This window comes from Solanum verrucosum, unplaced genomic scaffold (assembly GCF_900185275.1).
Source record: "Solanum verrucosum unplaced genomic scaffold, falcon-dt-bn FXZP01000230.1, whole genome shotgun sequence".
Lineage (NCBI taxonomy): Eukaryota > Viridiplantae > Streptophyta > Magnoliopsida > Solanales > Solanaceae > Solanum > Solanum verrucosum.
Genome location: NW_026019954.1, coordinates 1,929,105 through 1,956,207, shown reverse-complemented (window position 1 = coordinate 1,956,207; position 27,103 = coordinate 1,929,105). Strand labels below are relative to the sequence as shown.

Here is a 27,103-nt window from a genome sequence, read left to right as displayed (position 1 = left end):
TCATTTGGTTGGGAAGATTCCTAGGGAACTTGGAAAATTGACCTCTCTAATTAATCTTTTTTTGCAAAACAACCAATTTTCTGGCAATATTCCAATGGAACTTGGGTCAATGACAGCGCTAGAATTCCTTGATCTATCAGACAATAGATTAAATGGGTCGATCCCAACCTTTAAAGGAGATTACAAGAACATGTTTCTCTTGAACCTGAGCTATAACAAATTTGGCCAAAATATTCCAAGGGAGATAGGGAGGATAACTCAGCTTAATGTACTTGACTTGAGCTATAATCTCCTGGTTGGAAATATTCCCCCTCAGTTATCCAATCTGAAGGTCTTGGTAAACTTAAATCTTTCCCACAATGGCCTATCTGGGCACATTCCTAAAGAACTTGAAAGTTTGACTGGTTTGCTGGATGTTGTATTGTCATACAATGATTTGGAAGGTCCAATCCCTAATAATAAAGCTTTTATGAATGCTTCGTTAGAAGGTAATAAAGGTCTTTGCGGCAATGTAACAGGATTCCAGCCCTGCAAAAAGCCATTTTCTGTAGTGAAAAAGCACTCAATAGCAAAGGGACGTAAACTCATCCTCATCACTGTACTTCCTGTTATGGGAGCACTAGTACTGCTCTGTGTTTTCATTGGTGTTCTCTTTATGTGTAATAAAAGGAGGAGAGTTAAAGACGTTGAAAGAAGGGATGGTGATGGTTGGCTTTCGATATCCATGTTAGATGGAAAGGCATTGTACAGGGATATCTTAAATGCCACAGAGGAGTTTGATGCAAAATTTTGCATTGGGCAAGGAGGACAAGGAAGTGTTTACAAGGTAAATCTTCCATCATTAGGGAATATAGCTGTGAAGAGACTTCACTCTTCATTTCAGAATACACATCCCAAAAGCTTCATCAATGAAGTAAGGGCATTGACTGGGATTAAGCACCGAAACATTGTGAACCTCTACGGCTATTGTTCAAAAGCACAACACTCACTCTTGGTTTACGAGTATGTGGAGAGGGGGAGTTTGTCTAGTATTTTGAGCAATGAAGCTGAGTCCAAGAAATTGGATTGGTTTAAAAGGGTGAATATCGTCAAGGGTGTTGCTTTTGCTTTATCTTATATGCACCAGGATTGTTCACCACCGATTGTTCATCGAGACATATCAAGCAGTAATGTTTTGCTTGATTCTGAGTATGAAGCTCGTGTTGCAGACTTTGGCATAGCTAAGCTTCTCAAGCCTGACTCATCCAATTGCACTGTGCTTGCAGGCACATATGGTTATATTGCACCTGGTAAGGTCTAACTTAATTCTTTTATCCTTTTCTCAAACTTCATGAACTATAGCCAAACACTCTATACTGTTTAAATCTCATTTGCACGTTTAAATTGTTAACTCTTTTGGAAATTGTGTTGTTTCAGAGCTTGCATATACAATGAAGGTTACAGAGATGTGTGATGTTTATAGCTTTAGAGTATTAACATTGGAGATAATCAAAGGAAAGCATCTTGGGGAATATATTACTGTGCTAGCAAATTTGTCGACTATAGATCACAAGCAGCTTAGTGATTTGCTAGATGAACGAATTCCATATCCTGAAGAAGAATTAAAAGATGTTTTGGTTTTTATCATCAAGCTAGCAAACTCTTGTTTGCTTGAAGCTCCAAAATCAAGGCCAACAATGCACTTCATATCTCATAAGTTATCATCAATGGATGCACGTCCACCTACTCTTGTAAAGCGAGCTTTGCAATCCTGATATATATGTAAGGTGTCTTCGTATGAAATTGAATAATCTATGACACCAAGTGGTTGTAAAGTAAATTATTTTGATGAGAAGGTCTATGACAAAGTTATTATGTACTGGGAGTAGTATTGCTGTATTGTCGGGGTGCTTATCTAGTTTTATTGTATTAGAGTGTATAATGTAGAAGGTAATTGTTTTTTTTTAGTTGAAAGATGGAAATCTTTTTTATAGCTTATGAATCAGTAGATAGGGAGGAATATATAGTATATGCAGTTTGCAAGATACTATTACAGATATTAGGCTCTCTTAGCAGCAAACCAGCCCTACAGCTCAGGTATACCAAGCTTCATGTTTGCTAAGTAGTACTGATGTTATATTTGAGACTGGTTTGCATTATTATTCTTATAACACATGAAAAATCTCAAATTGTGAATACTTCTAAAATATGATTCACACAGAAATACATGCCAAAAGAATGATAGTATACGGAAAAGGTCATTTGTTATATTTTCCTCATTATATTTTTTGATATATTTACTTTTACCATTTACCATCCAACTTTGGGTACATAATGACCCTAAAACTATTAACTCCCCACCCTTATTAACTAATGTGGCGCCTGCATAATTAAAAGTTTCTCTCAATAGAATTCTCTAACCAATCAATATGTCCGTATACCCGACCCAACTAACCTAATAATTCCATTTCCTAATATGAGTTAGTGTAAGAAATTGGTTGTCTTCTTATTCTCAGTATGAAAAATATTCACTAGGATTGGAGCAAAATTTCCTTCTAGTTCTGCCAAGCATGAGTTATTCTGCTTAATTTTGTAAATAGAGTAATAAACCAGATAGCGCATAGAGAGTGGATAAACTTACAGTCATGAAGTCCATTGCTATGTGAGTTGGGTATCCTTGAGGAAGCAAGAGTAAGTAGACCCAATTTGATCGGAGATTCTAAGAAATTAATTAGTTTCTGTTGATTCTATGAAGCTTGTTACTACGTGACACAGAGAACTTGACGGCTGACAAAATTAGAAACAGAAATACTGGAATGAACTTGAGTTCTCCATTAATGGAGCTCGAACTCAGAGAGAAGGAGAAATGGAATAAACTTCTAGAAGAGAGAACTGGAAACTGATATTTTGCATTCTTACTAACTGAAAAAATAAACATTACATTGGTGTGTTTATATACACATTCATGAGAAAGGAAATTAGCTAACTAAGAAATTAATCTGACACTTCTAACAGACTTAACTAACTTTCTAATTCTAACTACTTCTAACTAATATGACTCTCACTAATTTTATCACCCCCTCAAGTTGGAGGTGCAATAAGTACAGACAACTTGCTTAGAATTGTGGAATGTTTAACTCCAGTTAGGACCTTGGTGAAGATGTCTGCTAGCTGTGAATGTGTGGAAATATGGTGAAGAGTAATCAACCCTTGTTGCAGCTTGTCCCTAACAAAATGACAATCCACTTCTATATGTTTTGTTCTCTCATGAAAAACTGGATTCTTGGCAATGTGAAATGCTGCTTAGCTATCACAAAACACATGTATAGGCAAGGGACTGTGTACCATTAATTCATTCAACAATCTTTCAAACCACACCAATTCCCCTACTACTTGTCTCACAACTCTATACTCTGCTTCTGCAGATGATAATGATATTATAGCCTGGTTCTCAGATTTCCAACTAATGGGGTTGTCTCCCATAAAAACTAGATATCCACTAACTGACCTTCTTGAATCAGAACAAGCTGCCCAGTCTGAGTCACAATAAGCACTGACGAGATCAGGCTTGTTTGAGATAAAAAGCCCCAAAGTAGGATCTTGTTTTAGAAATCTAAGCATATAAGCAGCTTTAAGCTGGGGCTCTCTAGGTGATTGCATGAATTGACTGAGATGATGGACACTGAATGTTATGCCCATTCTTGTGTTTGTGAGAAAGTTAAGCCTCCCAACCAGCTTTCTGTAGATAGTAGGATCCAATAATAGGTTTCCATTTGTGGCTGTGAGTTTTTCATTAGAGTCAAGTGGTGATGTGCGAACTTTGTAATTCATGACATCAAACTCCTTCAAGAGATCAGTAGTGAACTTTCTCTGGGAAATTAGAACACCATCTTGTTTGTACAATATCTCTAATCCAAGGAAGTAATGCAATTTCCCAAGATCTTTTATCTTAAATTGGTCATGTAAGAAAGCCTTCAGACATGTGATTTCTTCCAAGTCAATCCCTGTTAGAATAACATCATCTATATAAATGGCAACAAACACTAAAGAACTTCCTTACATTTATAAAACTGTGAATAATCATTGTTGGAGTGTGTGTACCCCTTTGAGCAAAGGCTACTGGCCAGCTTATCATACCACTGTCTACTTGCCTGTTTTAAGCCATATAAAGACTTTTTGAGTCTACAAACCAGGTTGATACTGTCTACCATAAGACCCTTTGGTAGTGTCATATATACTTCCTCATGTAAATCACCATGAAGGAATGCATTATTTACATCCAACTAGTATAGACTCCATCCCTTCTTCACAGCCAAACAAATCAAAGTTCTCACAGTGGTCATCTTCACCACAGGTGAGAATGTTTCAGTGTAATCAACCCCAGCTTGTTGTGTGTACCCTTTAACTACCAACCTAGCTTTGAACCTTTCCACACTTCCATTTGCCTTATGTTTGATTTTGTACACCCATTTGCATCCAATAACATTTTTTCCTGTTGGTAGAGGAACAATGTCCCATGTATCATTCGCATACAATGCTTCAAACTCTTGTGTCATTGCCATTTTTCAGGTAGGATTCAAGATTGCTTCCTCATAACAAGAAGGTTCTGATTCATATGATAGTGCCTTTACTAATTGCTGATTGTTTGAGCATAGAGAAGTAAAACAAACATGCTCATGGTTTGATATGATTGAGGTGAGTGAATGTGGTGGATCAGGTGTAGGTGTAGTAGAGGGATGCAGATTGGGTAATGTATAGTTGTATTCTTTGAGATAGCTAAGTGTATGAACTGATTTAGTTGTCCTCCTAAGTGTTGGTGCTGGTGGAGCATCATTAGAAACTATGGATTCAAGCTGTGTTGTGGTGCTGACTGACTGGAAATTTGTGGCCAGTGTGTGTTCAGGGGTATCGTTGGTTACTTGGTTAGCAGTAAATTCACAGAATGTGTTTGTGTCCAGTAAATCATCATCAACTAAAGTGTTTATTGTACCAGGTATACAAGTCAATTTATTAGAATTATGAACAAGCAACTTTAGAATAGAGTTGAAACTAGAACCATCAGGAGCAATAACAAAAGGAAAAATTGTTTCATGAAAAGAAACATCTCTACATACATGAACCCTTTTAGTAGCTAAATCTAAGACCTTGTTGCCTTTTGTGTTGAAAGGGTATCCAACAAAGATGTGAGGTGTTGCCCTTGGTTCAAACTTGTCCTTGTGAGTTTTCAATGTAGAGGGAAAGCATAGACATCCAAAACTCCTAAGGTGAGAATATGTGGGCTTTCTTTGCTATAATTGTTCATATGGTGTTTTGTTGTGCAGTATTTTGGTACGCAGTCTATTAATGAGGTAAGTGGCAGTTAGGATACATTCTCCCCAATATCTCATGGGCAATTTGGATTGGTAAAGAAGTGCCCTTGCTATTTCTAAGAGGTGTTTGTGTTTTCTTTCCACCACCCCATTTTGCTGGGGGGTGTAATGGCATGATTTATGATGGATTATTCCTTTTTCTTGGAAGAAAGTTGTTGCCTCACCGCTTGTAAATTCCAGGCCATTGTCAGACCTGATGGTTTTGAGTTTAGTGTGGAATTGGTTTTCTATAAGACATATGAGGGCTTTCACAGATTTCAAACATTTTACTAGATGTGCTGGTGCTTTATGGAAAGGGCATTCTAGTTTGTCTTGCCATAGGGCATATGGCACAAGTAAAAGGCTGCTTGGTGGAAAATTTCACAGGTATGGTGGATATACTCCTCATCTTCACAAAAGGCGCATGCCCTAGTCTAGCATGCCACAAGAGTTCAGTAGCATGATCATGAGATGTGGGGACAGAGTTAGAAATAGAAGCATTAACACTAATAGAAAAAGGATCAGTAGAACAAGTTTCATTATTTGATAACTGGGAATTTATTACAATGGATGATTGGGAAATTGCACATTTATTTTCAACTAAAAGTTTTTACAATTGACCAAAGAAGGAGTAGGATGACAAGCTGAAGAGTTGCAAGTAGTATGGACTGAACTGGTGCCATCAGAATATGCACTGCAGTTGTGGCACTTGGTGCACAGAAAATACAAGCCATTCTTGGCTCTACCAAGCTCCAGAGGGCTCTTCAGAGAAGGACCCTACAATGAACATGAAGAATTGTTAAAACTAACTGTTCCTTTGAGTTGTACTGATAAACAATGGACATATATTAAATTGAACTTGAAACTAGGCACAAACACTTTATGTAGAGTCAAGACTAGATTCAAACAGACATCTCCAATTTCATTTACTTTAACCATGTATCCATTTGGTAAGGTAATTAGAAAAGGATATGGTAGTGTTCTAGTATTTTTAAGCGTAATTTTATCATAGGTCATATGGTGTGATGCCCCTGAGTCTATGATACAAGAGTCGGCAGTCAATTTAGCACAATTACATAACAGATCACCTATCTCATTCATTGAAGAATAACAAGCAAGTATACATGCCAGGTTCACAGCTCCACTTAACATGTTCCCTGAATTATCATTGTCTTTGTTTCTAGCCTGCAGGGTCCCCAAGAGATTGAGCAGCTGATCATACTGACTTTTAGATAGATTCAGTGGCATTTGCCTCCTCAGTTCAAGATTTTCTTCACCACCTTGACTACTCTCTTCTTCAGATGTGTAAGCATTTGTTGCGGAGGCTGAACCTTTTCCTTTGGGAAATTTGGAGTTGGATGGGTAGCCATGAAGTTTATAACATCTGTCCTTGGTGTGTCCAGATCTTTTTCAATAATCACAAAACAAGTGTGACTTACCAGTACTAGAGTTACCTCTGAAGTAATTGTTGTTAGAATTTCCAGAATTATTTTGTCCTCCTCTGTATGAACTATAGTTTGTCTTGAAATCTCTACTGGTGTGGGGGTGAGGTGCAGATGCGTTCAGTGATGTGGATTCCAAAGCAACCTGGTTAGGGGGCTTCACTTCTCGTTGCCTTTCCTCTTGAGATAGGATAGCAAAAGCTTGTGCCATACTAGGCAAAATTGTCATCATCGGGATATTTCCCCTCACAACAGTGTACATCTCATTCAATCCCATTAAGAAATGTATGAGCCTCCTGTCTTGTTCAGCCTTGTGCATCTTTGTTTTTCCACCACAGGTACACACACAAGTGCATTGAGAAGTGATATCGATTGTGTTCATCTCCTCCCACAACTTCTTCATTTTTGTGTAATATCTAGTGATATCTAGAGTTCCTTGTACCAGATCATTTATTTCCTTTTGAAGTTGGTACAATTTGCATCCATTTGTTTGGTCATATCGGTCCTCTAACTCCTCTCAAAGTTCCCTAGCATTGTTCACATATTTGAGTCCATCTCTCAAGTCAGGTGAAAGTGAATTTAGAATCCAAGAGGTCACCATATCATCACATCTCTCCCAATGTGCAAAACTTGGATCAGCAGAGTCTGGTTTCACAATCTTCCCGTTGATGAAACCAGTTTTGCTTTTCACCGACAAGGCTCTAAGAACTGCTCTTCTCCAGGATTTGTACCCATTGCCATCAAAAACAGCGGGTAGCAATGTTGAACCTGCATTCTCTGAAGGATGTAGGTAAAATGGACTAGTAGTGTCCATTCTGACAGTGGTTGTGTTGTTATCAGTGTTTGAACATCAACCCTATTTGAACAGTATTCAAAAAAAATGAAATCGATTGAAAATGAATGAAAATGCGATAATGATTGATCGTAGAAATTGGAAGAAGATCCAAAAAGTTGAAAATGGGGCAACAACAAATCAACTGAAACCAAATCAAATCGGAATGAAGATAACAATAAATTTGGAAATAGGGCAACAACAAATCAACTGAAACTGAATCAAATCAGAATGAAGATAACAGAAAAGATCCACAATATTGTAATTCCGTAGTTTGTAAGAGGAAAAGTGAGACCAACACAATACTCACAATCCAGAGTCAAATGCGAAATGAAAATGCCTAGTCCCTAGCTCTGATACCATGACAAAATTAGAAACAGAAATACTGGAATGAACTTGAGTTCTCCATTAATGGAGCTCGAACTCAGAGAGAAGGAGAAATTGAATAAACTTCGAGAAGAGAGAACTGGAAACTGATATTTTGCATTCTTACTAACTGAAAAATAAACATTACATTGATGTGTTTATATACACATTCATGAGAAAGGAAATTAGCTAACTAAGAAATTAATCTGACACTTCTAACAGACTTAACTAACTTTCTAATTCTAACTACTTCTAACTAATATGACTCTCACTAATTTTATCAACGGCGGCGAACTGGATAACTTTAGTCGGGAACTACCTGGAACACCGTCGTATCTACGAGATTTGAGATGAGCAACTCACCAATGGCGAGGGGAAAGGGTATTAGGAAATGGGTTTATTAAGTTAGTTGGGTGGGTCTATACACGTAGAAAATTATATTGAAAGGAAATTTTTTAATTAAGATAAAAATATATCCACGTAGTGCAGAAACATGAATAAATATTTACATGTATAAGTTGGATGGTAAGTGGTTTGCCGGCTATTACATTGTGAGGGTTTATTCAGTGCACACAATGTGCTTATCATAGAGTGTTCACTCGCAGGACAAAAATTATGGCAAAAATTGTAGTTATTGGGGATTATCTAGGGTTAAAAAAAGAAAAGGTCGAATGATAAGAATAAATATATTTAAAAAGTATGATGATGAGTAATATAAAAAAAATTGAGAGGGACGACAAATATGATCTTTTTTCTATATGTAAAAATAGAGTTATCAAAAAGGGTCAGCCCAGCCCCACCCGACCCAAGCCTCGCGGGCCAGGGAATTTGATAGGCTAGGGCGGGCCGACCCTTCATTTGGAAGGACCTGAAAGTATCCAACCCAACCTAATCCTAGAAGGGCCGCGGGCTGGGGCGGGCTAGCCCATATTTTTTTTATTTTTTATTTTCAAATTTAAAATTCTATAACATCAAGAAGATGAGAGGATTTTCAAATCAAATATGACAAATAATGGTGTTGTTTCAATAACACTAGCAAAAAGTCTAGTTTTATTAGCATGTATCTAGGATACTAGATATATGTATCTGGTGTGATGCATCCTAGATACGCGAGTTTGATATGAGAGTGGCGAATGAGATGGAAGGGAGGCGAGAGCGTGAGATTTGTCTATGTATCCTAGATACATATGAATTCAGAGAGATAGAGTGTATCTAGAACAAATCAACTTAATTTGAGTCCATGTATCTCGAGATACATGTATCTGGATGTACCAAAATCTGATAAGATTTGTAATATTACAACATAGCGTGTCTTTAAGTAATTAGCTCATACACTAGAGAGATTTATGTAAGTTACCCTTAAATAAATAGTTTTGGCCCATGTGTTGACCCTAGCCCAGCCCCGATCAAGCCTCAAGGGCCAAGAGCTTATATAGGCCGGGCTTATAAGCCTTAGTTTTAAATGGGTTTAAAAATAATATATCTCAACCCTACCCCAATAACGGGTTGGGTTGTGCCGCCCCCATGGACTAAACCCATTTTAACAACTCTATGTAAAAGTAAAAAACGCTATATTAAAAAATTATATTACCCAATTGTTTATTAAATATTAAATAACCATTTTAACCTTCATCTAGTCACTACTCTTGTTTATAAATGTTATACAATACAAAATACAAAGAGCCACCTTATCATAATAATGTTAAACCTCTTTTATTGATTTATTTACTTAAAGTTTGCCTTTCAACTCTTATTTAAGTCCCCTTCTTTTCCAATGTAATAAGCAAAAATGTTATTTTTTCTAAGATGTTTCTGAAGTTTTGATTGAAAAAAAAAAACTCTGAAGTTTTAATGATTTAACAAAATTTGAATCTGATTCCAGACGAAACTAAGAGTTATGTACCTATAAAAAGATAGTTGTCCAAAGTTGCAGCCTGTTGTGGTTGGTGCATATCTTTTAGCATAACAAGACTCTCATCCAATGGCAGTAATGGCAGTGTTCCAAGGATTTGTGTACAACTTATATTTGTCTTTTCTTTAACAACAAAAAATAGTTTTTTTTAATCCAAAAAAAATAAATATCACAAGCTCAAAAAGGCAAAGGTCATTCTCACAAGAAATATTATTCGGAAAAACAACAAGGGACCTGATAGAATTATCATTGTTCTTAGTTATCCTCTAGGTTTATATTTCTAAGCTTATCATGTGTAGATCTATTATGATCATGTGTTATAAAGGAATTAGATCGGCTGCTTGTCTGAGTTTTTAGCTTTGAGCCGTATTAACTATAGTTAGTCGAATCTACTATATTCTAGTCAAGCGTCTTTTCATTTTTGTTTGATGTTCTTTTGAGTAGAGTTGTCTAAAAGTGTCAACTAGAGTTAGTGTAAGTGTGATGCGAACTTTTGACCAAAGTAGGTCATTATTAAAATCAATTCACCAAAATAGTATTTTTTTTTTGAAATTTTACAAAACTAGTATAAACGCAGTTCTCAGTAACGTTTTAGGTTATATTTTATTCAAAAAAATTCAATAACAAAAAGACAAAAATCTGACAGGGTAAACATATATAAAACGTTATTGTCAGTAATGTTTTATAATTCGTTACTCTGAAGCACGTTTTACAGTTAAAACGTGACTCACATTAACGTTTCTCTGGAATGGCTGAAAATTAAAATTCAATCTTGTACATGCCTTATTCATTATTCAAATTTCCACTATTAAAATGAATAGATATATTTTTTGCTAATTAAGAACAAATCAGAAATTTGCTGCTGGATCTCCATGTCTCGTTTACAATTGTTTCGCTTTAGCATCTGTAGTAGCTACTATTTTGCATTTTGTACTCTGTAATTTAGCAGTTTCCTTCGTTCGATGGTCTCTGCATGGTCATCTTCCTTATGGGGTTGAACCTTGCAATGATGTTGTTCTAATGGATTGTATGTAATTAAATTGAAAGTTTTTTTTACCAATTTCTATCAAGTGAAAACGTTTCAGAAGGTGGAGAATTTCCTTCAAATGCTTGTCTTTGTTTACTTTATCCTTCCCAGATACCACTTGTGAGATTACATCGGGTATGAATTGAATATATGTGTGTGTGTGTATATATATATATTATGCTATCTTTAGTGTCCAAGGGAAGAAGATACAATAATAGTTTTGAATTGAAAATATCTAGGATATCATATAAACAATTGGCTAGACATTGTTTCATTTGTTTGTGAACTTCAAACTGGCGTATAAATCAGAACTAAATAAATAAACAAAAAGGACATTGTGAGGGTTAAGGTCACTATCTCACTGAACTTTACCTACTACTACTACATTAAAGGTCATAAAACTATTTTTTATCACATAAATGAGATTAACACTAACCATTAGCAAGATGTGCTCATAAGGTCTATTTTGTGTACAGAGGAGGAATGACATCATTGAGACCATTCCTTGAAAAATTCTTCTCATCATCTGCTGGTGCTGAGAAAGAAATGTGTATTGTGTATACGACAGTGAGGTTTTAACAGCCTTCACTATACGTCACAGACTTTTGACTTCTTCTTGGGCCTGCGAAGATGATATCCTGCCCACTAATTCTACTATAATTCCAACAACTATAAGCTTGGTCAATTGGCTTGAAATGTAATCACCAACCATGTTTTCATTGACTCTCAAGTCTTTCTAATTCATCAGTAACTAAAACAAACAGCTGAAAACTTTAGCCTTCAAGATGGTTCCCAGAATGTTTTCTTTCCTTCAGTTTTTCACTCTCTTCGCAGTTACTCTTGCTTCCACTGAGGAAACAACTGCTCTCCTCAAATGGAAATCAACTTTTCTAAAGCAGAACAATAATTCCTTATTGACTTCTTGGACAATAAGTACTGATGCGTGCAGGGATTGGTATGGAGTTGTATGTTTTAATGGTAGGGTAAACAGGTTGAATATTACAAATGCTAGTGTCAATGGCGCACTCTATGATTTTCCATTTTCATCTCTTACTTTTCTTGAATATGTTGATCTTAGCATCAACCACCTCTATGGTAGCATCCCCTCTGCAATAGGAAACCTCACTAATCTTGTCTATCTTGACTTATCGGCTAATCAGTTTTCAGGCACAATCCCAACACAAATCGGATCACTAACAAAACTTGAGACCCTCTACATCTTTGAAAACCATTTAAATGGTTCCATTCCAGGAGAGTTGGGGAATGTGAAAAATCTTGCTGAACTTGTTTTAGATTATAATCAACTTACTGGTCCTATTCCTGCTTCATTTGGCAATTTGAGAAACTTGCGTACTTTGTATCTCCATGCCAACAAACTTCATGGTTCCATTCCTAAAGGGCTCTCATATTTGGATAAGTTAAAAGCGTTGGTTATTAGTGATAATCAACTTTCAGGCCATTTGCCAAAGCAGCTTTGCCAAGGTAGGAAACTTGAGATCATCAAGGTGAAGAACAACAAGCTGACAGGACCAATACCAAGAAGCTTGAGTAAATGCTCGAGTCTCAAAAGGGTTCACTTTAGTAACAACAGTTTCACTGGGAACTTGTCTGAAGCTTTTGGCATCTATCCAAATCTTCAGTTCATTGATTTGAGGCATAATGATTTTCATGGTGAACTCAGCAGTAACTGGGGGAAATGCAAGAATTTGACTGATTTGCGGGTTGCTAGTAATAACATTAGTGGTAGTATACCACCAAAGATTGGAAACGTCAAAGGGCTTCTTGGACTTGATCTATCATCGAATCATTTGGTTGGGCATATTCCAAAGGAATTCGGAAAGTTGACCTCTTTAGTTAAATTATTTGTGCAAAATAACCATATTTCTGGCAATATACCTGAGGAACTTGGGTCACTGACACGGTTAGAGTCCCTTGATCTGTCAAATAATAGATTGAATGGGTCAATCCCAACATTTGTAGGCGATTACATGAACATGTTTCTCTTGAACCTGAGCAACAACAAGTTTGGCCAGAAAATTCCAAAGGAGATAGGGAGGATAACTCATCTTAGTGTACTTGATTTGAGCCATAATCTTCTTGATGGAGAAATACCCGTTCAGCTAGCCAGTTTGCTGGACTTGTCAAACTTGAATCTTTCCCACAACAGCCTTTCTGGCCGCATTCCTGAAGAATTTGAAAGTTTGACTGGTTTGCAGGATGTTGTCTTGTCATACAATGAGTTGGAAGGTCCAATACCAATCAATAAAGCTTTTATGTATGCCTCGTTAGAAGGTAATAAAGGTCTTTGTGGAAATGTAACAGGATTTCAGCATTGCAGAAGGCCATCTTCTTCGGTGAAGAAGCACTCAATAGCAAAAGGTCGTAAACTCATCCTAATCACTGTACTTCCCATTATGGGAGCACTAGTACTTCTCTGTTCTTTCGCTGGTGCTCTCCTTATGTGTCATAAAAGAAGAAGAGTTAGAGATGTTAAAATACAGGACGAAGGTTGGCTTTCGATAACCATGTTAGATGGAAAGGCATTGTACAAGGATATCTTAAATTCCACACAAAAGTTTGATGCAACATTTTGCATCGGGCAAGGAGGACATGGAAGCGTTTACAAGGTAAACCTTCCACCATTGGGGAATGTAGCTGTGAAGAGACTTCACTCTTCATTTGAGATTACGCATCCCAAAAGCTTCATGAATGAGGTAAGGGCATTGGCAGGGATTAAGCATCGGAACATAGTGAAACTGTATGGTTTTTGTTCGAATGCACAACACTCATTCTTGGTATACGAGTACGTTGAGAGAGGGAGTTTGTCAAGTGTTTTGAGCAATGAAGTTGAGTCTGAGAAATTGGATTGGCTTAAAAGGGTCAATATCATAAAAGGTGTTGCCTATGCTTTATCTTACATGCACCACAATTGCTCACCACAGATTGTTCATCGAGACATATCAAGTAGTAATATTTTGCTTGATTCAGAGTTTGAAGCTTGTATTTCAGACTTTGGAATAGCTAAGCTTCTCATGCCAGACTCATCTAATTGCACTGCGCTTGCAGGCACATATGGCTATGTTGCACCTGGTAAGGTTTAACTTCTTATCTTTTTATTAACTACACGAACTAGAGCCACACAATCCTTACTGTTTTTATCAAATTTGCAAGTTATATTTTTTAAATTGTATTGTTTCAGAGCTTGCATATACAATGAAGGTTACCGAAATGTGTGATGTGTATAGCTTTGGAGTATTAGCATTGGAGATTATCAAAGGAAAACATCCTGGGGAATACATTACTCCATTAGCAAATTCATCGACTATAGATCATGTGCAGCTTAGTGATCTGATAGATGAACGTCTTCCATATCCTGAAGATGAAGTAAAAGATGTTTTGGTTTTTATTATCAAGCTAGCAATCTCTTGTTTGCTTGAAACTCCAAAATCAAGGCCAACAATGTACTTTATCTCTCATAGGTTATCATCAATGGAACCACGTCCACCTACTCATGTAAGACTAGCTAAATAATCTCTGATATGTAAGGTGTCTTTGTATGGAAATGAATAACCTTTGATACCAAGTGGTTGTGTAAGTAGTATAATGATTAATCATCCAAAATAAATCAAACAAATTTTGCTATATCAAGTTTTTAAATTGTGATGTTTTGACCAGTGGACTGATCTTGCTTTCTTTAACCATTTGGTATTCGGAACTCGTGATCTGATTGATTTGTATCCGTGTAAAATAGAATCCATTTAAGAGGAAACACTGTAGGGAAGTTTCGGCACGTATCATTGTCAGTCCACTTGGATTAGACTTAACTAAAGTTCAAATTGCTGCACATTTTATTGCTTTCCTACTGCTGTAGAACCTATGCAGTAGCACGAGCTTGATGATTTACTAGTCTTTGGCTGACTGTAGAAAATTACTTATAGGAAGGAATAATTGCTTCAAGGTACGTGACAGTCACTATTGTTTGTAAGGATAAGTTCGCCTTTTCCTCTTGTAATTTCTGGTTTTTTAAAACCGGCTAAAATAGTCATTAGTGAAGACTGGCATGAATGTGCAACTTTTGGTCGACGATGGAATAAATAAGCCCAACTATTAACGGATGGCATGACTGAGCCATTTCTGAAAGTTGATGGCATATATGATCTGTTTTCAAGGAACAGAGATAATATTTGGAGGAGTTTGTGTTTTCTGTGACTTTTTCTTCTAAAATAATAACTCTTGAGAGATTTTTCCAATATAATTATTCCCCACAACTGTAAGATTGAACAATCCAACCACCTTTTCCATTGTATTAAGTTCCATGAGTAGTGAGACATTAAATGTCATTGACTCAGCAAGCCATTAAATGATTCATTACAAATATATAAAGAACTTTATCCTGCACAAGTTCTTCACAACCAAAACAATCCGTTAGCCTTCGACATGGTTCCCAGAGTATTTTATCTCCTTCCTCTCTTATATCACTTCACAATTACTTTTGCTTCCATTGAGGAAGCAGCTTCCCTTCTAAAATGGAAATCAACTTTCCAAAACCAGAATAATTCCTTACTGGCTTCTTGGACACTAAGTCGTCCTGCTGCTGCAAAGAATTCTTCCATCCATGATGCATGCAGGGACTGGTACGGAGTTAATTGCTTTAATGGTCAGATAAACAGGTTGAATATTTCAAATTCTGGTGTCATTGGTACACTCCATGATTTTCCATTTTCATCTCTACTTTTTCTTGAATATGTTGATCTTAGCATGAACAACCTTTCTGGTCCCATTCCTGCAGAAATAGGGAAACTTATCAATCTTGTTGAAGTTGCTCTTGATACGAACCAGTTAACAGGTCATATTCCTCCAGAAATAGGCAACTTGATCAATGTAAAATTGTTCAGTGCTTTCTCCAATGAATTGTCTGGCTCCATTCCTATTGAAATAGGGAAGATGAAGTCACTTGTGGAGTTAATGTTATACAGAAACAATCTTTCTGGTTCGATTCCAAAAGCTTTAGGTGAATTAACCAAGCTCAAAATTTTGTACCTTTATGTTAACCAAATTTCTGGTCCCATTCCTACAGAAATAGGGAAACTTGTCAATCTTGTTGAAGTTGATCTTGATACAAACCAGTTAACAGGTCATATTCCTTCAGAAATAGGCAACTTAATTAATGTAAATTTGTTCTATGCATACTCCAATAAATTGTCTGGGCCTATTCCTGCAGAAATAGGGAAGATGAAGTCACTTGTGGAGTTGATGCTAGACACAAATAATCTCTCTGGTCCAATTCCAAAAACTTTGGGTGACTTAACTGAGCTGACAATTCTTCACCTTTATGAAAACCAACTTTCTGGTGCCATTCCTGCAGAAATAGGTAAACTTGTCAGTCTTGTTAAAGTTGATATTGATACAAACCAGTTAACAGGTCATATTCCTCTGGAAATAGGCAGCTTGATTAATGCAGAAGGGTTCTATGCTTACTCCAATGCATTGTCTGGTTCCATTCCTGAAGAAATAGGGAAGATGAAGTCACTTGTCGATTTAAGCTTATACAACAACAATCTTTCTGATCCAATTCCAAAATCTTTAGGTGACTTAACTGAGCTCACAATTCTGTACCTTAATGCAAACCAACTTTCTGGCCCCATTCCTTTAGAAATAGGAAAACTTTCCAACCTTGTCGAACTTGATCTTAATACAAACCAGCTAACAGGTCATATTCCTCCGGAAATAGGTACCTTGAAGTCACTTGTGGACTTAAGATTAAACACAAATTATCTTTCTGGCCCTATTCCAAAAGCTTTAGGTGACTTAAATGAGCTCACAATTCTGTACCTTAATGCAAACCAACTCTCTGGTCCCATTCCTTTAGAAATAGGAAAACTTTCCAACCTTGTCGAAGTTCATCTTAATACAAACCAGCTAACAGGTCATATTCCTCCGGAAATTGGGAACATGAAGTCACTTGTGGAATTAAGATTAAACACAAATTATTTTTCTGGCCCTATTCCAAAAGCTTTGGGTGACTTGACTGATTTCACAACTTTGTCCCTTTATAAAAACCAAATCTCTGGTCCCATTCCTGCAGAAATAGGGAAACTTACCAACCTTGTCGTAGTTAATCTTGGTACAAACCAGTTAACAGGTCACATTCCTTCGGAAATAGGCAACTTGATTAATACCAAATTTTTCTATGCTTTCGAAAATGTCTTGTCTGGTCCCATTCCTGCAGAAATAGGGAAGATGAAGTCACTTGAGACTTTATACTTACAGAGAAACAATCTTTCTGGTCCCATTCCTAGTGAGTTGGGGAATCTGAATAAACTCAATGATCTGGTTTTATATGAAAATCAATTTACTGGTTCAATTCCTGCTATATTTGGCAATTTGAAAAACTTGCGGAAACTGCAGCTTCATACCAACAAACTTTCAGGTTCCATTCCAAAAGAACTTGCATATTTGGATAACTTGCGAGTGCTAACAATGACTGAAAATCAGCTTTCAGGCCATTTGCCTGAGCATCTTTGTCAAGGTGGGAAACTTGAGAACTTCATGGTGACTAGCAACAAGCTGACAGGGCCAATACCAAGAAGCTTGAGCAACTGCTCGAGTTTTAAAAGGGTTCGCTTTAATTACAACAGTTTCATCGGAAACTTATCTGAAGCTTTTGGAATCTATTCAGAGCTTCAGTTCATGGATTTGAGCGACAATGATTTCCATGGTGAGCTCGGCAGCAACTGGGGGAAATGCGAAAATTTGATTGATCTGCGTGTAGCCAGAAATAACATTAGTGGTAGCATACCACCAGAGATTGGAAACGTCCAAGGGCTTCTTGGACTTGATATTTCATCGAATCATTTGATTGGGCAGATTCCAAAGGAATTTGGAAGATTAACTCCTCTGGTAAAGCTTTTTGTGCAAAACAACAATATTTCTGGCAATATACCTGAGGAATTTGGGTCACTGACAAAGTTAGAGTCCCTCGATCTATCAGACAACAATTTGAATGGATCAATCCCAACGTGTATAGGAGATTTCGTGCACTTGTTTCAGTTGAACCTGAGCAACAATAAGTTTGGACAGAAGATTCCAAAAGAGATGGGGAGGATAACTCATCTTACTGTACTTGATTTGAGCCATAATCTTCTTGATGGAGAAATACCTGCTCAGCTAGCCAGTTTGCTGGACTTGTCAAACTTGAATCTTTCCCACAATGGTCTATATGGGCGCATTCCTAAAGAATTTGAAAGTTTGACTGGTTTGTTGGATGTTGTATTGTCATTCAATGATTTGGAAGGCCCAATCCCTAATAATAAAGCTTTTATGATTGCTTCGTTAGAAGGTAATAAAGGTCTTTACGGCAATGTAATAGGATTCCAGCCCTGCAAAAAGCCATCTTCTGTGGTGAAAAAGCACTCAATAGCAAAGGGACGTAAACTCATTTTCATCACTGTACTTCCTGTTATGGGAGCACTAGTACTGCTCTGTGTTTTCATTGGTGTTCTCTTTATGTGTAATAAAAGAAGGAGAGTTAAAGACGTTGAAAGAAGGGATGGTGATGGTTGGCTTTCGGTATCCATGTTAGATGGAAAGGCATTGTACAGGGATATCTTAAACGCCACAGAGGAGTTTGATGCAAAATTTTGCATTGGGCAAGGAGGACATGGAAGTGTTTACAAGGTAAACCTTCCATTATTAGGAGATATAGCTGTGAAGAGACTTCATTCTTCATATCAGAATACACATCCCAAAAGCTTCATAAATGAAGTAAGGGCATTGACTGAGATTAAGCACCGAAACATTGTGAACCTCTACGGCTATTGTTCAAAAGCACAACACTCGCTCTTGGTTTACGAGTATGTAGAGAGAGGGAGTTTGTCGAGTATTCTGAGCAATGAAGCTGAGTCCAAGAAATTGGATTGGCTTAAAAGGGTGAATATCTGATGAAGGTTGTTTTTGTATGTGATGCTAAGTGATGTCATGTTAGTACTTTTGTCTTGATATTTTTGGTATAACTTTTAAATTAATTTTAATACAAAGTTCTAGAATGTAGAAGATATTGTAACATGTGGTGGAGCTTGATTTAAGCACAAAATAGGGAGTCAAGTTTCCAGGATTTAAGGGATTTGTCACCACCTTATGTATCTATGTATATATGTAAGCTTTTGCTGAATGAAATGATCTGCTCCCTTTCTCTAGATTATCTTTCAATTATCATATTTGTCTTCTCTTTCTCTCCTTCAATTGGTATCAGAGCTAAATTGATCTTTTAGGGACTGTTTTGAGAGAGAAAAACACAGCAAGATCACCTACCAAGTTTAATTTGTCCAAGTTTTTTTTGTTCAGTTTCCTTTCACATGGCCTCTAGCAGCTCTCCCATTTCACCTCCTATCTTTAATGGCGAGAACTACCAAGTTTGGGCAGTGAAGATGAAAACATACTTGAAGGGTCTTGGATTATGGAAGTATGTTGAGGAAGACAGCGCTCCAGAACCTTTGAGAGCAAACCCAACTCTTCAGCAGATCAGAAGTCATGAAGAAGAGATCGCAAAAGGTCCAAAAGCCTTGTCTTTCATTCACGCAGCTGTCTCAGATTCAATTTTTACCAGGATCATGACATGTGAATCTGCCAAAGAAGCTTGGGATATGCTGAAACAAGAATTCCAAGGGAGTGATAGGACGAGGCAAATGCAAATATTGAATCTAAGAAAAGAATTTGAGATGTTAAGAATGAAAGAGACCGAAAAGGTGAAAGATTATATTGATAGAATCATGAAAATCGTCAATCAGATCAGATTGTTAGGGGAAAAAGTAGAAGAGCAGAGGATTGTTGAGAAGGTGATGGTGACACTTCCAGAAAAGTTTGAAGCAAAAATTTCCTCAATTGAAGATACTTGGGATATGTCTCGTGTCACATTGAATGAACTATCCAATGCTCTTCTAGCAATGGAAAAAAGGAAAGTTTTTAGAGAGGAAGAGAGTACAAGTGAAATCGCTCTTGTGGCTGCTCAAAGATCCAAAGCTCAGTTGGATGGTGAACCAAAAAGCCAATAAAATGGAAGATATGGTAAGGAGAAGAAGGAGCAATCTAACAACCGAGGGAGATATAGAAGATCCAAGTATCCACCTTGTCCCTATTGTAAAAAGACCAATCATGCAGACAAGTTTTGTTGGTACAGACCTGGAGTTTAATGCAAGTTGTGCAAACAGTTTGGTCATGTGGATAAGGTGTGCAAAATAAATCAAAACCAGCTAGCTCAAGCTCAAGCCCAGCCAACTCAAGTTACTGAAAATGTTGAAGATCCTGAAGAAAAGTTGTTTACTGCTTCTATTGCTGGAGAATGCAATGTAGCAGCTCAAGATCATGATGTGTGGCTTGTTGATAGTGGATGCACGCATCACATGACAGCTAACTTGAACATTTTTGAATGGCTAGACAAAAATTATTTCTCCAAAGTCAGACTTGGAGATGGCAGACTTGTAGATGCAACGGGCAAAGGAGCAGTTGTTGTTCAAACTCCCTCAGGTATGAAGATTATATCTGATGTATTATTTGTTCCTGAAATTAGCCAAAGTCTTCTCAGTGTCGGCCAATTGATTGATAAAAATTATGCCCTGTTATTTAAAGATAAAACATGTGAAATCATGGATCCAACTGGTATAAAATTGCTCTCAGTCAAAATGAACAACAGAAGCTTCCCTCTTGATTGGAAACATATCGACATTGGAGCTTATGTCAGCATTCAGGATGAAACTTATGTCTGGCATAAGAGGCTTGGTCACATTAATTTTAAATTTTTAAAATTGATGCAAAATAAGGATTTTGTGGCAGATATGCCTTCCATAAATGAAACCTTTAATGTATGTGGGGTTTGTCAAATTGGGAAGCTAAGTCAATCACCATTTCCTATTAATCAAGCCTGGAGAGCTACTGAAAAGCTCCAACTAATACACACTGATGTGTGTGGACCTATGAGCACTCCTTATAACGGCAGCAAATATTTTCTTTTATTCATTGATGACCTTAAGAGGTTTTGTTGGGTTTACTTTCTGAAACATAAATCTGAAGTATTTGTTGCGTTTCAAAGGTTTAAAGCAACTGTTGAAAACCACTGTGGCTCTTTGATAAAAATCTTATGGTCCGATAATGGGACCGAGTTCACTTCCAATCAATTCAAGGATTTTCTTCAGAAAGCAGGAATTCATCATCAACTTACAGTCACTTACACACCACAACAAAACGGTGTAAGTGAAAGAAAAAATAGGTCCATTATGAATATGGCTCGGTGTCTTCTATTTGAGAAAGGTCTGCCTAAGGTGTTATGGGCTGAAGCTGTAAATACCGCTGTCTATCTACAAAATAGATTGCCGACGAGAGCAGTTGAAGGAAAGACTCCATACGAAGCATGGATTGGAACCAAGCCATCAATTGCTCATCTTAAAGTATTTGGCTGTATTTGTTACTCTTATATTCCTGACGTTAAAAGGGATAAACTTGATCAAAGAGCTGAAGTTGGAATATTTGTGGGATACAGCAGCACTTCTAAAGGATATAGGATTTTAAATCCTGTTTCACAACAAATCCATGTAAGTAGAAGTGTTAAATTTGATGAGGATGCTGCATGGGACTGGAAGAAGATGGTTGTTTCTTCTTTCCAGATCACTAATCAAGAACAAAGTGCCCAAGAAGAAGAGCTGATTCTAGAGGAAGAGGAGGACTCTGATGATTTTGCAATAAGAGGTACCAGATCCATTGAAGATATATATAGCAGATGCAATGTCACTATGTTGGAGCCAACAAGTGTAGACAATGCATTGCAAATTCCTGAATTGAGGGCTGCCATGGAGGAGGAGCTCAATATGATTAACAAGAATAATACATGGGTACTTGTACCTAGACCTCCTGACAAGCAGGCTCTTGGAACTAAATGGGTGTTCAAGATTAAGCTTAATTCAGATGGCACACTCAACAAGTACAAAGCAAGGTTGGTTGTAAAGGGGTATGCGCAACAGCATGGAATTGATTCTCATGAAACCTTTGCACCAATTGCAAGGTTTGATACCATTAGATTGCTACTTGCAGTTGCAGCACATCAAGGTTGGCAAGTATTTCAATTGGATGTTAAGTCCGCCTTCCTTAATGGGTACCTTGAAGAGAAAATTTATGTAGAGCAGCCTGAAGGTTTTAGAGGAGCAGGAGACCAGGTATATTTGTTAATAAAAGCTCTTTATGGCTTGAAACAGGCACCTAGGGCCTGGTATGCACGGATCGATAGCTACTTACTGAATTTGGGGTTTAAGAGAAGCTGCAATGAAGCAACTCTGTATATTAGACTTCAAAATGATGATTTTCTCCTAGTTCTCTCTATGTTGATAATCTGTTGGTGACTGGCAGCACACAGTCTATCAAAGACTTCAGGGAGCAAATGAAGAAGATCTTTGAAATAAATGATCTGGGAAAAATGACGTATTTCTTGGGAATGGAGGTTAATCAATCTTTTCAAGGAATCTTTGTTTCTCAGAAGAAATATGGTACCGAAATATTGAAGAAGTTTTGTCTTGACAAATGCAAACCAGTATGTACGCCTGCAGTTCAAGGAGAGAAACTGATGAAGGAGGATGAGTCTGGTTTCGTCGATGCTTCAATTTATAGAAGTTTGATTGGTTCCATGTTGTATTTATCAGCCACGAGGCCTGATATTATGTACGCAACAAGTGTGCTATCAAGGTTTATGCATTTACCAACTGAAACTCACCTCAGAGCAGCCAAAAGAATTTTGAGGTACATTCGAGGCACCATTGATTATGGTGTGTTTTATAAAGAACCACATCTATGAAATTGTTGGGGTTTACTGATAGTGACTGGGCTGGGTCGCAAGACGACATGAAAAGCACTTCAGGATATTGTTTCACTATCGGATCAGGTGTCATTTGCTGGTGCACAAAAAAGCAAGGGTCCGTGGCTCAATCAACAGCTGAAGCAGAGTACGTTGCTGCCTCTGGTGCTGTTAATCAAGCTCTATGATTGAGAAAAATCTTGATTGACTTGGGGTTTCATCCAAGCAAAGCAACTGAAGTCCTTTGTGATAACAAATTTGTTGTTGCCATGGTAAAGAATCCAGACTTTCATGGAAAGACTAAACACATTAAAATCAAATACCATTCCATTCAAGAAGCTGAAAGGGAAAATGAAGTTCATATTTTGTATTGTTGTGGTGAAGATCAACTAGCTGATATTTTTACCAAGGCGCTGCAGAAACAAAGATTTGAGCTTCTTAGAGCTAAGCTTGGAGTATCTAGCAACACTTGCATCAAGGAGGAGTGATGAAGGTTGTTTTTGTATGTGATGCTAAGTGTTGTCATGTTAGTACTTTTGTCTTGATAATTTTGGTATAACTTTTGAATTAATTTTAATACAAAGTTCTAGAATGTAGAAGATATTGTAACATGTGGTGGAGCTTGATTTAAGCACAAAATAGGGAGTCAAGTTTCCAGGATTTAAGGGATTTGTCACCACCTTATGTATCTATATATATGTAAGCTTTTGCTGAATGAAATGATCTGCTCCCTTTCTCTAGATTATCTTTTAATCTCTCCTTCAATATCATCAAAGGTGTTGCTTTTGCTTTATCTTACATGCACCAGGATTGCTCACCGCCAATTGTTCATCGAGACATATCAAGCAGTAATGCTTTGGTTAATTCTGAGTATGAAGCTCGGGTTTCAGATTTTGGCATAACGAAGCTTCTCAAACCAAACTCATCCAATTGCACTGCACTTGCAGGAACATATGGCTATGTTGCACCTGGTAAGGTCTAAATTTAATTTATATTTTATTCAGACTTCATGAACTATAGCCAAACACTCTAAACTGTTTTTATCTCATTTACACATCTAAATTGTTATACCATTTTTGGAAATTGTATTGTTTCAGAGCTTGCCTATACAATGAAGGTTACGGAAATGTGTGATGTCTACAGCTTTGGAGTATTAGCATTAGAGATAATCAAAGGAAAGCATCTAGGGGAATATATTACTGTGCTAGCAAATTCATCGACTATAGATCATGTGCAGCTTAGTGATTTGCTAGATGAACGCCTTCCATATCCTGAAGATGAAGTAAAGGATGTTTTGGCTTTAATCATCAAGCTAGCAAGCTCTTGTTTGGTTGAAATTCCAAAATCAAGGCCAACAATGCACTTCATTTGTCATAGGTTATCATCAATGGATGCAGTCCACCTACTCATGTAAAGTGATCTTTGTAATCCCTGATATATATGTAAGGTGTCTTTGTATGAAAATGAATAACATTTTACACCAAGTGGTTGTGAAGTAAGTTATTTTGATGAAAAGGTCCATGACAGAATTATTACTAAGAGTAGTATTGTTGTATTGTCACTTGTCAGGGTGCTTATCTGGCTTGTTGTTTAGAGTGTATAATATAGATGGTTAATGTTTATTGAGCCAAAAAGTAATGAAAACAAGTTTCACATTTGCTAAATACTGATTTCAAGGAATTTCTTTGCATACTTCTTTTAGTTCATAAACAATCTCAACCCGTGAATACTTCTAAAAGATGATTCACACTGCAATGCATGTGAAAGAATGATGTATGTAAATCTAAACTTTAGGGACGTGTATATAGAAAGAAAGCAGAGGGCATGTCGGGGCTGGGCTGATCTTTCTTGTTTTTAATTTTGTTTATTGGATTTGGATAATAGGCCCAAATGAGTTGTGTACTGAACTTTGTGTTGGGAAAGGCAAGCACAAAATAAATGTGCACGACAGGGTGATAGCGAAAGAAAACTCAAGTCAAAACTTTCCCTTCTATTTGAACCAAGATAAGACAAAATAATGCAAGAACAAAACAGTTTGGTCAGCAAACAAATCAACCAAGCAAGAAAATAAATCAACACACGAGACACCAAAGTTTAACGTGAAAAAACTCTTCGGTGTGAAGAGTAAAAACCACAAGGTCAAAGCTCCACTATGATCAACAAGATTTACAAAAGTTTTCTCCAAAATGGTCACCAATAAAGTGTCAAACAATGGGCAACACAACTACAAGATAGCACCAAAAACTAGAGAAATAAAGGAGCATAAACATCAAACCCGCAGCTACTGTTTACGAGCTAAAATCTGGAGCTACAGGACTCCAAATCACTCTCTCTCAGTTCCCAATCAAAGATCAAGTTGAAAGGAACAAGCTGTCCAAAAATCAGCTCAATCGGATAAGAAACGAAACGGGAATCGCGATTTAAAATTAGTTGTTAGGTTTTGTGCAAAAATCTGCACTCTCTCACTATTCTCTCCATATGGCTGCTCTCTAACTCTTGTGATTTTCTCAAAATAAGACCTAAAAAAAAATTTTACATATGCACCATAATATTGAACTTATGGACAAAAGTAGGCTAGTCAAATCTTGGACTTTTATTTATTCACGTAGGAAGGAAAAAATGCCCAAAACCCGACACTTTGAATAAATAAAAACCAAAAATTTGCCCAAAAAAAAAGAAAGAATGTTGTATGAAACTAACATCAATAAACATGCACCTTGCAAAATACTGGAGATATTTCGCTTGAGTTACTAGTGAAATAAATTTCTTTGAGTTTCTTCTGCAGTTTTTTAAAAATAGCCCATGGCAGTCATTTCGAATCGAAGCAAATTTAAAGAAGTTTAGAATCAGAGTTTTGCTAAGTAGTATTCCTCTGGAGCCAGAAAATGTCAGAAGAAGGGAAATTTTGGTTATTGGCTTTAAGTGTTTCTTGCAAAGATGAAATTTTTTACTGTCTTTGGAAATCAGAAGTTTGATTTTTTTTTTTCGTTCTGTTTTTGCAGAGGGTCACCCAGCCAGAATCTGTATGGTACTCTTTCTCCTAGCATTGGTAATTTGACAAATCTTCACATTATATGTTACATCAAGGAACAGACTTTTGACACCTTCTTCTTGGGCCCGCGAAGATGATATTTTGTCTACTATTTCCGCAACAACTGTAAGCTTGGTCAGACGTTTTTTCTGATGATATGCTAGTTGTCTTATTTTTTTTTGTTGTTTAATTTATTGTCCAGCCACTTTTGGGCTGGTCAGACGTTTTTTCTTTTTTTTTTGAACAACTTTAGTACTTTATATATATAAAATCGGCCCAATTGGGTCAAATTTCAATTAAAAAAATAAAAAAAGCTGTAAGCTTGGTCAATTGGTTTGAAATGTAATCAGCAACCATGCTTTCATCTAATTATACCTTGCACAAGTTCATGAATAACCAAAACAAACAACTGAAACCTTTTAGCATTCAAGATGGTTCCCAGAATATTTTCTTTCCTTCAGATTTTCACTCTCTACACGGTTACTTTTGCTTCCACTGAGGAAGCAGCTGCTCTCCTCAAATGGAAAGCAACTTTCCGAAACCAAAATAATTCCTTATTGGCTTCATGGACACTAAATTCTGCTGGTGCCAAAAATTCTTCAAGAATCCGAGCGGCAAGTACTGATGCATGTAGGGACTGGTACGGAGTTATATGCTTTAATGGTAGGGTCAATATGTTAAAAATTACAAATGCTGGTGTCATTGGCACACTATATGCTTTTCCGTTCTCATCTCTCCCTTTTCTTGAATACCTTGATCTTAGCATCAACCAGCTCTCTGGCACCATCCCACCAGAAATTGGTAAGCTCACTAATCTTGTCTATCTTGACTTGTCCATCAATCAGATATCGGGCACAATCCCACCACAAATCAGCTCACTAACAAATCTTGAGACCCTCCACATATTTGACAACCATTTAAATGGTTCCATTCCTGGAGAAATAGGTCACCTAAGGTCTCTTACTGAGTTAACTTTGAGTACTAACTTTCTTAGTGGTTCAATTCCTGCTTCATTGGGGGATTTGAAGAAATTGTCTTTTTTGTATCTTTCTGTGAATCACCTTTCTGACTCCATTCCTGTAGAAATAGGGAAACTTGTTAATCTTGTTGAAGCTGATCTTGGTACAAACCAGTTAACAGGTCGTATTCCTTCGGAAATAGGTGGTTTAACTTTGCTCAAGACTCTGCACCTTCATACTAACCAACTTTCTGGTCCCATTCCTGCTGAAATAGGAAAGATGAAGTCACTTGAGAATTTAAATTTATGGACGAACAATCTTTCTGATCAAATTCCGAAAACAATTGGTGACTTAGTTGAGCTCAAAACTCTGTA

The 27,103-nt window shown here is 37.0% G+C and overlaps 4 protein-coding genes across 4 annotated transcripts in view; 3 read left to right on the top strand and 1 right to left on the bottom strand.

Annotated features, from left to right (window-relative positions):
- LOC125814137 (inactive TPR repeat-containing thioredoxin TTL3-like) overlaps nt 1–14,486 on the bottom strand; it is a 172,414-nt gene extending 157,928 nt beyond the window's left edge. Inside the window, exon 1 of the mRNA XM_049493589.1 lies at nt 14,478–14,486. The gene's annotated coding sequence lies outside the window, so the exon portion shown is untranslated. The remainder of the gene's footprint in view (nt 1–14,477) is intronic.
- The window catches only part of LOC125814109 (probable leucine-rich repeat receptor-like protein kinase At1g35710), a 72,579-nt gene that overhangs the window by 42,786 nt on the left and 2,690 nt on the right, over nt 1–27,103 (top strand). The window lies entirely within an intron of this gene.
- LOC125814162 (MDIS1-interacting receptor like kinase 2-like) lies at nt 11,613–25,852 on the top strand. The gene is made up of 6 exons (XM_049493619.1): nt 11,613–12,336; nt 12,610–13,153; nt 18,201–18,836; nt 23,501–23,710; nt 23,837–24,154; nt 25,742–25,852. Exons 1-5 carry the CDS (start codon nt 11,692–11,694, stop codon nt 24,151–24,153), a joined length of 2,352 nt encoding a protein of 783 aa, XP_049349576.1. The 5' UTR covers nt 11,613–11,691; the 3' UTR covers nt 24,154; nt 25,742–25,852.
- On the top strand, nt 13,160–14,476 carry LOC125814146 (MDIS1-interacting receptor like kinase 2-like). The gene is made up of 2 exons (XM_049493603.1): nt 13,160–13,996; nt 14,106–14,476. Exons 1-2 carry the CDS (start codon nt 13,180–13,182, stop codon nt 14,435–14,437), a joined length of 1,149 nt encoding a protein of 382 aa, XP_049349560.1. The 5' UTR covers nt 13,160–13,179; the 3' UTR covers nt 14,438–14,476.